Raw genomic sequence first — 12,135 nt, 5'->3', positions numbered from 1 at the left:
ACTTTAGAGTTGGTTGCAAAAAAGAAGAGTTTTTACATTTTAACAATCCTCTAAAAAAAAGTGGGATGGCTTGCACTCCGCTTACTCTAGAGTAGACTATGCGCTCTGCTTTTCAAGGCAAGGGCTTTTATATTATTATTATCTTTCTGACTTACCATCCTCTGGGCCCTAGTCTAGTGACCTTGGCACATAACTTCTATATTTGTCCTATCAGAATTTGTCCGGAGTTCCGGTGCACAATTAAAAATAATTTGTGAAATCCTTCCTCTAATGAAGCTGTAGCCTAAACCAATAAGGTCCTGTTCTGCAGCCAGGGAAGGATAACACATTTGCAGCATCACTGCAGCCTCTGGCCAACACTGCTGGGAAGCCTGGTGCTCTTAGATAAACAGACCTCTCCTATCAAAAGGGAACGTGCTTGCTATGGCTTCTGGAACAGAATGCTTTTGTTTTCAGAACAACGTGGTCTCAGCAAAGACACAGAGTGTTATGGGGACCAGGAAAAAGGAGACAGAAATAAGCTATGTGGGGAGGATGGGGGAATATGTGGCAAAAAAACAAATTTTCTTCCTGGAAAAGGATTACTTCAGGATTAGCTACAATCAAGATGGCAGCCGCTTGGGGAATGGGCAAGCTGTCCTTTCATGGCAGATATTTTGTGAGAACATCCAAAACACATATCCAAAATGTCAAAGAGTTCCACTGTTCCTCCAATAAATTTTGCCTCTACTTGATGCATATCCAAGAACAGAAGAAGAGAAAACTACAAGGATTCTCCAAATCTATAAATCAATATGTTTGCCTATAAATCATTCTATAGCCAACATGGGAAGAACTACCTTTGCCTTCTCCTAGCCAGTGGACTTAGAAAAGAGGAAGAAGCTATAATTATGGCTTAAGGATTTCCCCCAAATAGTCAATCTGTAGGAAACAGTAAACCCAGGCTAGAGAACATCCAGGAGTTAACCACACCATAATTTCACAAAAAGAGCAAAATCAAAATACTATATATGTTTCAGAGGTCAAAAAGACAATACAAATGTTCATTGCAGGGTTCAAGACACCTTGACAAAAAGGCATGCAAAATAAACAGCTGGTTTCCAACATTGGGTCACTCCTGGATGGATCGTTTATAGAAGCCTGATTTTCCAACACAACCAGCATGAATATGAATAAATTGGATTGGAAGGCAACTTAAGGACTGATCCCTAATACTACTCCAAAGAGGTTTTTATTCCAGTCTCACTTTCTGCACCCCATAGTTGTTTGACTTTCTATCCGGCAATGATTCTCAAAGTTTCAGAGGTTGTTTCAAAGAAAACAGCAAGAATCTGGAATTTTGCAATCCAGATTATTGATTCATGCTTGCTTGCTTTTTGGTGATCCCAGATCAATAAATCTGTTGCTTCCAAGGCTCCTTAGGCTTCTTCGTCTCTTCTGAAGAAGAGTCTTTAATGATGGCTGTAACAATCTCTGTGTCTGATATGACTGGCCACACTATTGGACACAAAATGTTGGATTTGATGGTGTTGTGCTTTGATAATTACCAATAAAAGATGGGGAGCAGACACCATGCAGTATAGGTGGTCAGGCATTATTATTTCACCTCAGCGAGCTGGGATGAAAGAGAAAGACCTGATCTTCTACTAGCATCCCAAGTTGCCCATTTGGAAATGTGAGTAGCTGTTGCAAGACACAATAAGATTGCATAGCTTGGGCTGGATGGGCCGAGTCCTTGTGCATAAGATTACATGGATAAGAGGTGCATTCATTAAAGGGATACCGAATTATTGGAATGTTTGCCTTCTTTGGGACTTTCTTATGAAGGTCATATCAGAAGAGCTCTTGTAGTCAGCAGTGGGAGGTGCCAGATCTTCCCATGTTGATGCTGTTGCTTGCATTTACTCTAGAAGTCACATTTGGCAGATGATAAGAGTAGCTGTAGCTGGCACTGCAGGGGTTGAGTGACTCTTGGAGAGAGTATCTGGAAAAGAGGAATCCATCTTCCTTGCTAGATCTAGCAAGATGCGTGAAATTGTGCACATCCAGATTGGCCAGTGTGGGAATCAGATTGGTGCAAAGGTAGGACATTGCTTTCATTATGCTGCTAAAAGATAATGAGCTATAAGTTCACACCAACAAATGTGATAGACGTTTGGATGAAGATGCTATTACAGGTTACTGCTAAGCTTGTAAGCCGCCCTGAGTCTTCGGAGAAGGGCGGGATATAAATGGAATTAAAAATAAAAAAAATTGATAAGTTAATAACCAGGTTGTTAAGTGAATCAGGCTTCTCCATTGACCTTGCGTGTCAAAAGGTTGCAAAAGCTAATCCAATGACTTTGGGACACAGCAATGGTCATAAGTATGAACCAGTTGCCAAGCATCTGAATTTTGATCACACGATCATGGGGGTGCTACAAAGGTTGTGAAAAATGCTCATAAGTCACTTTTTTCAGATCCGTTGTAACTTTGAATGGTCACTAAATGAACTGTTTTAAGTTGAATACTACCTGTATTCTTAGTGATGATGGAAACAGCTGCCTATAAGAACTCAGCAAAACTTCTGGAAATAAAATGTCTCCTAAATTACAAGGACTCAGAAGGGGAATGAATCTTCATGCTTTCCTTTGGCTAAATTTCCTAATGACTCTGGAAGAATATAGTCTGATTCAGCATGACACTTTTGTACACATCCCAGTTTTGAATTGTAGACTATTTGTAACTATCAAAATATTCTTTTTACTGCAGACTAAAGACAAGAGGTTTTTTTTAAGAAAGCTTGTAATTCCGAAACGAGGGCATTCTTGCATTTACACCCTCATAGTCCCAGATAAGGCTCAGCAGGGCTGAATGTCAAAGTGGACACGAAGATAGAGGTTGTGGGGTAAGAATCCAATGCCACACGTTGCCTTCTATTGCAAGTCAAAGTTGGACTGGTAAAAAGTCTGCCTATTGCTGTCTCTCTGCTTTTGATTCTTACAAGTCTGGGTTAAAATGAACTGGTGAAGATATAGGAATAAATCATAATTAACGAATAGCGTACAATGCAATTCAAAGATTGTGAAAGTTACTTTAAAAACTGAGTTTAGCAGCAGGGAGGAAAATTAAACAAGGTGGTAAAATGAGCTAGCACAGCTTTGGGAATACTTTCCAACCCTTAGTCATGAGCAGAGAAAACCTCTCTCCTTTTGTCACTGTAAATAAAGACAGAAGATTATATCTGTGTGTTTAGGTGAATTTCTGCTCTTCGAATCATGTTGCAGTTGTGTTTGTCTACATGGGTGCACAGGGTGGGCTGCACATGCTCTGCTCTAAGTCACATGACCAGAAAAGAGGTATTTTTCTTGAGTGTTTTCCTCTGCAGCCTTCAGCCAAATCTGGCCCATTTTAAAACTGGACCTTTCTTTTGCCAAATTAGGCCGTATTCTGTTCCACACTGGCAGTTCTGGATGCCATGGAATCTACTTTCTTTCCTTTCCTGGTTTTACTAAAATGTAACCTGAGAAAAGTTCCTCAAGATTGCAGGAGAAGGAATTGACTGTTTCAGTGCAAGCAAGATGGTGTTGACTCTTAGTAACCACATTGAGGGAATAGGTAGGGGGGAAAGAGAGAAAGAAGACTGGGGAGAGAAACCAGGATGAATGAAAACCTAACAATACATGAAGAACTGCTGGAAGACATATTAAATGTTCACAACTACCCAAAGCAATCCAAATTCACCTGACAGCGCAAGGGAAGGTTGTTCTTGTCAGAATCCATTTATATCATATTCATAAATGTATGTTTAAAACATTATTCCATGGATTCTGCCATCTCCCGAAGAGAAGAGAATGGATGTGTATTGAACCGGTATTAGGCATTTCAAAGGAAAGGAGAAGCCTTTTGAACTGGGGAAACAAAAGGGAGGGCTAGCATCTGGCTTGTGTCACGGAAGAGAGCAATAAACATGAAAGGTCCTAAGTTCCTTCTTCCCACGAGATGGATGATACGAGATAAAGGATGGGGGACTGACCAAATGGGGCTAAGGGGGGGTTAAACCGGGAACTCTATATAAGGGTTTAGTTCGTGGAATAATATTAAGTCCTGTCTCATTTCCTACAACCAAGCATGTCATAGTAAAGATTCTTTTTGGAGTAGATTTGACTCCAAGAATTTTGTCTTCCTAAGACGTGGTTTGGGGTGGGTCCTGACAGTTCTACTAACTTGTGGCAAGTAACCAATTTTCAGTTTCAGAGTTACAGGCAGAGGGAGCTGCTGTTTCCTGATCTGACAGGACTATTTTTATCTGATTTGTTTATCACCTTGATTTCCTACTAGGGAGGTGGAGGGGTGGGGGGGAGGAAAATTCATGCATTAAGTCAAGGAAAAAAGAGAGCTCCTTCAAATTCCATGCGTGCTGCCCCATGCAAGAATGCCAGTGATCCAAGCCTTTGACGACTTTACCAGGCCAATAAATACAGAAATAAATAACCAGGTGGAATGCTTGTATTGTCTGAGTCTGTTTGTCCTCTTTCAGTTCTGGGAAGTCATCAGCGATGAGCATGGGATTGACATCACAGGAAATTATCACGGTGACTCACCGTTGCAACAGGAAAGAATTAATGTGTACTTCAATGAAGCGTACTGTAAGTAACTGAGCAAAACAAATTTGCTTGCACAGGCAACTACAGAGGTTAAAAATCGAACATGTTTTTCATTTACGTATTACTATCAATGCCAGAGATTCAAGAGTGCCTTAACAGTATTACTATAACACAATAATGAAATGCTTTGTCATCTTTCACTGCCATGAAATCCACTTCTTTTAAGAACTGTCAAATGAGACTTTCCCTGCGTAGAAACTGCTTTGTGTATCTGCAGCATCAAAAATTCTTAGTTTGCACTCAACCTGGGGTTGGCAAACTGCAGGCTATGTGCCATATCTGGTTCACTGGCCAGAGAGTTCTGGAAGTTGAAGTCCACACATTTTAAAGTTGCCAAGTTTGAAAAACACTGCTGTAGAGATACATTTGCAACCCAGGCAAGAATGACCATCCTGTTATCATTTATTGCTTTCAATGTTTGAGGGGCAGGAGAGGGGGGGGTCAACCTATTCTTCCAACTACCAGAGGGCAGGACAAGAAGCAATGGGTGGAAGCTTATTAAAGAGAAATCCAATTAAGGAGAAAGTTTCCATCGGCGAGAACAGTTAATCAATGGAATGTGAGGACAGTTAACCAGTGGAACAGCTTGCCTTCCGACATTGTGGGTGCTCCATCACTGGAGGTTTTTAAGAAGAAACTGGACAGCCATTTGTCTGGAATGATATTGGGCAGGAGGCTGGACTAGAAGACCTCCAAGGTCCCTTCCAACTTTATAACCTTTCAGTGAAGCCATGAAACCCCCAGTGTTTCTCAACCTTGGCAACTTTAAGAAAGTGTGAACTTCAACTCGGTCCACACTTCTTAAGATTAGTAAGTCGAGAAACAGTACTCTAGGATTACAGTATTTGATCATTCACAGCTGAATATATTATCTCAAGAGAAAGATGAATAATTTTGGAGTTCAAATTCTTTCCTGTACAGAGGAGACGATACGGTTGCAAAGTCTGCAGCATTTAAAAATCATCAGTCTCATTGAAGATAGTTGATATTGCCTTCCAGAACAGATTTCTGTGACCAAATTGTGTGGATGTGATGATGTCCTTAATGTAATAAAAGCCCTATGTGTATTTCACCAACTTAACATAAATTTCTCAGGCGTTCATAGCTTTCAATATATTGCCATCTAACGGACATAGAGGAAATTGCATAAACATTTGATACTATAGATAGTCCTTGACTCATGACCGCAATGAGCCCAAAATTTCTGTTGCTAAGTGAGACATTTGTTAAGTGAACTTTGCCCCATTTTGCAACCATTCTTGACATACTTGTTAAGTGAATCACTACAGTTGTAAGTTAGTAACATGGTTGTTAAGTGAATCACGTGACCTCAGGGACACTGCAACCGTCATAAATATGTGTCAGTTGCCAAGCATCTGAATTTTGATCATGTGACCACGAGGATGCTGCAATGGTTGTGTGAAAAACAGTCATACGTCACTTTTTTCAGTGTCGTTGTAACTTTGGTGATTAAATGAACTGTTGTAAATTGAGGATTACCTGCACTCTTGCCCACTGCCAGGCCCTTTCCCACATATTTTGGCTTTCTTTTTATGTTCCACTTTTTATTTGTTTACTGATAACAGAGTTTTCCAAAGCCTATTTCTAATTAGTAGGGGATTGTCCAACATGACATCCCTGCCCATTCTTGGCTCTCTTTAGAAAAGTCATCAGATGCTGTGTTGGGGGGGGTTCAACTGGCTAACCCCATTTTGAACTGATTGTCTCTGGCTGACAATCATCCTGAAGTCCCCATAGATTCTGAGAAGCATCCAAAACAAATCAATCCATGCTCTAGTAATGTCAACGTCATATTGACTTCTAAGCCCAAACTGCTTACCTTCCAGTTTAAAAACAATACCAATCCTACTATGTTTGTGTAGCATGGTTTGGGTGACTTAAGTGTTTAAAATGCTTTTGGAGTGTTTTAAAAGAGTTCTGTAGGCTTAGGAAATGTTCAGGTGAGGCCTACAAGTGATTATGTATCATATCTCTGATCCATTGTGCTGCAGCTCATAAGTATGTTCCTCGTGCTGTCCTGGTAGACTTGGAACCTGGAACAATGGACAGTGTGCGGTCCAGCAAAATAGGTCCACTCTTTCGGCCTGATAACTTCATTCATGGTATGTATATGACATTACTTATAAAACTAATTTAACAAATTGATACTCACAGAAGCAACATAGCTGACATTCATCCCTTTGAGTCACTAACAGCCTAATTTTTATGAGGGGAAACTTAATTCACCTTTCAGTGAAGCCATGAAACTCCTAGTGTTTCTCAACCTTGGAAACTTTAAGAAACTGTGAACTTCAACTCAGTCCACGCTTCTTAAGATTAATAAGTCGGGAAACAGTACTCTAGGATTACAGTATTTGATAATTCACAGCTGAATATATTATCTCAGGAGAAAGATGAATAATTTTGGAGTTCAAATTCTTTCCTGTACAGAGGAGACAATACTGTTGCAAAGTCTGCAGCATTTTAAAATCATTAGTCTCATTGAAGATAGTTGATATTGCCTTCCAGAACAGATTTCTGTGACCAAATTGTGTGGATGTGATGATTTCCTTAATGTAATAAAAGCCCTATGTGTATTTCATCAACTTAACATAAATTTCTCAGGCGTTCATAGCTTTCAATATATTGCCATCTAAGCCTTGTTTTAGAGATAAGCTTTTTGCATTTGGGTAGAACCCAAATGCGGTGGCTCAGTGGGTTAGGACGCTGAGCTTGTCGATCAGATGGTCGGCAGTTTGGCGGGTCGAATCCCGAGTGCCGCATAACAGAGTGAGCGCCTGTTACTCGTCCCAGCTTCTGCCAACCTAGCAGTTCGAAAGCACGTAAAAAATGCAAGTAGAAAAATAGGGACCACTACGGTGGGAAGGTAACAGTGTTCCGTGCGCCTCTGGCGTCTAGTCATGTCGGCCACATGACCACGGAGACGTCCTCGGACAAGCGCTGGCTCTTCGGCTTTGAAACGGAGATGAGCACCGGCCCCTAGAGTCGGAAACGACTAGCACGCATGTGCGGGGGAACCTTTACCTTTACCTTAGAATAATTAAGTTTTCAAATGAACTGCTAATTATTCAGTTGACATTTAGCCAGCTCTCTTTATAACTATATATTTACAGGAAATTCAGGTGCTGGTAACAATTGGGCAAAGGGTCATTATACCGAAGGGGCCGAATTGATTGAAAACGTAATGGACATTGTGAGGAATGAATCTGAAGGATGCGATTGCCTCCAGGGCTTTCAGCTCGTCCATTCTCTCGGAGGTGGGACAGGCTCTGGAATGGGCACCCTCCTGATTAACAAGATCAAAGAAGAATATCCTGATAGGATCATGAACACTTTCAGTGTGGTGCCCTCACCCAAAGTTTCAGACACTGTTGTTGAACCGTACAATGCCATCTTATCCATGCACCAGCTGATAGAAAATACAGATGAAACCTTCTGCATTGACAATGAAGCTCTGTATGACATCTGCTTTAGAACACTGAAGCTCCCCACACCAAGCTATGGAGATCTCAACCATTTGGTGTCCCTCACCATGAGTGGCGTCACTACCTCACTTCGCTTTCCTGGCCAACTCAATGCAGATTTGAGAAAGCTGGCCGTCAACATGGTGCCTTTTCCCAGACTTCACTTCTTTATGCCAGGATTTGCTCCACTAACAGCTCGGGGCAGTCAACAATACCGAGCTGTGTCAGTCCCAGAACTTACACAACAGATGTTCGATGCTCGGAATATGATGGCAGCTTGTGACCCACGTCACGGGCGGTATTTGACCGTGGCCTGCATCTTCAGAGGCCAAATGTCTACGAGGGAAGTGGATGAGGAGCTATTGGCTGTGCAGACTAAAAATAGCAGTCACTTTGTGGAATGGATCCCCAACAACGTTAAAGTGGCTGTTTGTGACATTCCTCCTCGTGGTCTAAAAATGTCGGCCACCTTCATAGGCAACAACACGGCCATTCAGGAGATCTTCAGTCGCATCTCTGATCAATTCTCAGCAATGTTCAGAAGAAAAGCATTTCTCCACTGGTACACTGGTGAAGGGATGGATGAAATGGAATTTTCTGAGGCAGAAGGCAACACCAATGACTTGGTTTCCGAATACCAGCAGTACCAGGATGCGAAAGCTGATGTAGAAGAATATGAGGAAGTGGAGGAGGAAGTCAGGGAAGAAGAAAAGGAAACAGCTTAAATGGAAAAGCAATGACTGACCTTTGGTCTTTAAAAATAACAAAACTTTATTAATATAATATGCCAAATTATTACCAATGAAAGTGGCCGGACTCACTCCCAAAAAGGGACTTTTATTAAATCAAATGCAGGAGCGACAATTAAGCCAAGATGTATCTAACTCTTTCTTTTGTTCTTAAAATGCATTGCAGAACTAACCCAACGTCTTAGCGTTTTGATCTAAGAGCTTCACCTTGGCCAGTAAATATTTCCTCTTAATCAGTGCCTTAACTGTAGTGCTTCAAACAAAGAAGCAAAAGATAAGTTAAATTAAGAGGTCAGAGAATGTAATTGTTCAACTTGTAGATTTTGCTGTAGAACATGTCTAGAACATGTCTTAACCTTGGCAACTTTAAGATATGTGGACTTCAACTCCCAGAATTCCCCAACCAGCGCACATATCTTAAAGTTGCCAAGGTAGAGATACACTGACTTAGAACCTTGTCACTTGAATATACCAGCCAGCTTATATAGCTTATTATGGAGAAGGACCACTACTATTCCCATTTGTGTTTCACTCTTCCTAGTATATTTAAGCTTTTGCAGATTTACGATGAGCAGCCTAATGAATTATAAACTCTTAACTTAAGCTGTTAACAAGAGATTAAAATTACCCCTTAAATCATTTAGCTGACCTACATTTTATGTGGACCTTTGAACCTACTAATTGGACAGACGTTCTTTTCACTGGATCAGCTCTCTCACATAAGGCAAGAGAATAAGAATGATGCTGCAGGATGAAATCAAATGGTCCAAAGTTCCACCAGCTAAACATTCTGGAAAGGATTTAACAGCCCTTACCATTATCTAAGAACATGTCAATTGCCTTTGAACACAGAGATTTTATTTAACCATGATAGTTAAAAGCTATTGATAGATCTTATTAATTTACCCACTCAGGGAGTCTTAAAATGATGGGTTATTTTCGTTTTGAATCAATTAATGTAACATATCAGCTCAGTGGTTAAGACACTGGGCTTGTTGGTTGGAAAGCTGAGCTCCACATGATGGGGTGAGCTTCCATCCTTGCCGCAGCTCCTGTCAACTTAGCAGTTCAAAAGCAGGCAAATGCAAGTAGACAAATAGGTACCCCTTCGGTGACATCATGCTGGCCATGACTTGCAGTGGCTCAATAGCCTTGAAACGGCGAGGAGTACCACTTCCTATAGTCAGCAACGACTAGCAGAGGAAAAATCCTCCTTTACATGTTCTTTTTTTATGTAACGCATTACAGGTAGTCCTCAACTTACAACTAATCATTTAGTGATTAAAGTTACAGCATTGAAAAAAGTGACTTATGACTGGTTCTCGTGTTTATGACTGTCAGTGTTCCCGCAGTCATGTGATCAAAATTTGGCAATCAGCATGTGCTTATGATGCTTGCTGCATCTCAGGGTCACATGATCATTTGTGACCTTCTCAGTTGGCTTCCAACAAGCAAAATTAATGGAGGACACTGGATTTGCATAGACACTGCAATTCACTTATCGGCCATGGTGATTTGCTTAATAAGGGTAGCAAAAAGATTGTACAATTGCGCATAACTCGCTTACCACCTTATTTAGCAATGGAAGTTCCAGTGCCAGTTGTGATTATAAATGCAGACCATCTGTTTCTATTATGTGAATACCTCTTGTTTGTCTATTGAATGTACTGGCAGTTATGTTCATTGTATAATCCTCCAAATATCAACATGGAAATAAGATGACTATCTAACACTACCAATGTCATTGCTAAGAGGTTCAGCAGGGAGAGCAGGGCTAGAGTCGACACTTTAAATTGCCTATTTTAACTCGCTTGCAAAATTCATTCAATTTTGCTTTGAGAATCCCATCATAGTTAAAAAGATTAAATACAGCCATTTAGGGGGAAAAATACTACTTAATGTGTCAGATCGTATTCTATGTACAGTATGCATGTGTATATATGGAATTATGTTTAATATTGGTATATATGTATATACACACACATACACGTGTTTGTGTACATGCATGTGTAAGCACTGAATTTTCAGTGGTTTGAGCAAAAGTCCTGAAATGATAATATGTACATATTTTCCTTATAAAAACGTGGTAGCATTACTTACAAGATTATTAGCTATAGGATTTATATATAGGAGAACTGGTACCAGGCTACAAAATGTATACTCCCACCTTAAGCATGAAAGCTGGCTGGGTGACTTTGCTAGTCACTCTATCTTAGCCTAATCCACTTCACAGGGTTGTTGTTGTGGGGAAAACAGGAAGGAGGAGTATCTGGTGTGTTCACCACCTTGAGTTACTTATAAAAATAATGAAACATGATAAAAGAAATCAAAACAAAAATTCACTTATAGGACAGAAAATGTATTATATAATAACTTTATTGGCCTTTAAGCTGCTACAGGACTCTACAAGTTTCTCTACCAAAGACTTTTCAAGGGTACTTTCTTGTAATTGCTTGTAGAAATAAATTTGCATTTCTCAACTTAACGTTAGATGTTCTAAAAGACATGCTGGCAGCAGATGTTGGAGATTAACACATCTCAAAGGAACCAAGTCTTGACCTAGACAAGGGTGTCAAACTCCCCGCATCACATAACGTGTTGCGATGTATTGTGACTTTTTTCCTCTTGCCGGAGCTGGGGTGGGTGTGGTTTCCGTGTGATGCATCCGGCCTATAGGCTGGCAGTTTGACGCCCCTGATCTATAGGGTCAAGAAATTATAGAAACAGAGAACTGGAGAATGGATCATAGAGGTCATCTGGTTTAGGGGTTTTTTCAGTGTAGCATCCAATGATTACTTTAAACAGTAGCATTCTATAAAACTTTGTACCAACCCACCAGACAATTCAGAGGCTGCCAGCTACAGTACTAATATACAATTTTTTAATCTTGCACTTTTGCTTATACAGTGTGTTGTGCAGATTTCTGTTGAATGTTTATACAAAATATGATTGAGAATCTCCATAGACATACAAAATATTTTTTCCTATAGTATGAAACTGATTTTGCTAGCAGAAAAATGAAGAAATACTTCTCTTAGATGCCATTTATTTTACTCACATTGTTTTGATTTTATTTAAGCTACTACTGCAAGTATTATGCAAAATCTAATAAAAATGAGATTAAACAGAATTTGTATTCCTTTCTATGAATTAAAACATGTCTTGCAATTTACAATGTTAGTTTGTACAAATTAAACTTTTCCACTATTCCTCAAAGGTCTCTGAAAAGGTTATCACTACAGAGGTGCAAATGTT

General features: G+C 40.1%; 1 protein-coding gene across 3 annotated transcripts; it reads left to right on the top strand.

The window, feature by feature from the left end:
* Positions 1-1,933: 1,933 nt before the first annotated feature.
* Positions 1,934-12,010, top strand: TUBB1 (tubulin beta 1 class VI). 3 transcript variants are annotated; one of them, XM_081324910.1, is made up of 4 exons: positions 1,934-2,082; positions 4,520-4,628; positions 6,659-6,769; positions 7,781-12,010. In XM_081324910.1, the coding sequence occupies exons 1-4, from the start codon at positions 2,026-2,028 to the stop codon at positions 8,854-8,856; spliced, it is 1,353 nt and encodes a 450-aa protein (XP_081181036.1). In that variant the 5' UTR covers positions 1,934-2,025; the 3' UTR covers positions 8,857-12,010. The 3 variants fall into 3 exon arrangements, with proteins under 3 accessions (XP_081181036.1, XP_081181035.1, XP_081181034.1); XM_081324909.1 differs by lacking the exon at positions 1,934-2,082 and adding an exon at positions 3,309-3,338; XM_081324908.1 differs by lacking the exon at positions 1,934-2,082 and having other exon boundaries at positions 3,385-4,628.
* The last annotated feature ends 125 nt before the right edge of the window (positions 12,011-12,135 follow it).

The sequence above is a fragment of the Vipera berus genome (genome assembly GCF_964194415.1).
Source record: "Vipera berus genome assembly, chromosome: 3".
Lineage (NCBI taxonomy): Eukaryota > Metazoa > Chordata > Lepidosauria > Squamata > Viperidae > Vipera > Vipera berus.
This window is presented reverse-complemented; position numbering and strand designations above follow the sequence as displayed.

Excerpts from the sequence above, each read along its gene's own strand:
- TUBB1 (XM_081324908.1), top strand. The coding sequence starts at position 4,415 with ATGCCAGTGATCCAAGCCTTTGACGACTTTACCAGGCCAATAAATACA. Across the intron at positions 4,629-6,658 it reads GTACTTCAATGAAGCGTACT|CTCATAAGTATGTTCCTCGT; the intron begins GTAAGTAACTGA and ends ATTGTGCTGCAG. Across the intron at positions 6,770-7,780 it reads GCCTGATAACTTCATTCATG|GAAATTCAGGTGCTGGTAAC; the intron begins GTATGTATATGA and ends ATATATTTACAG.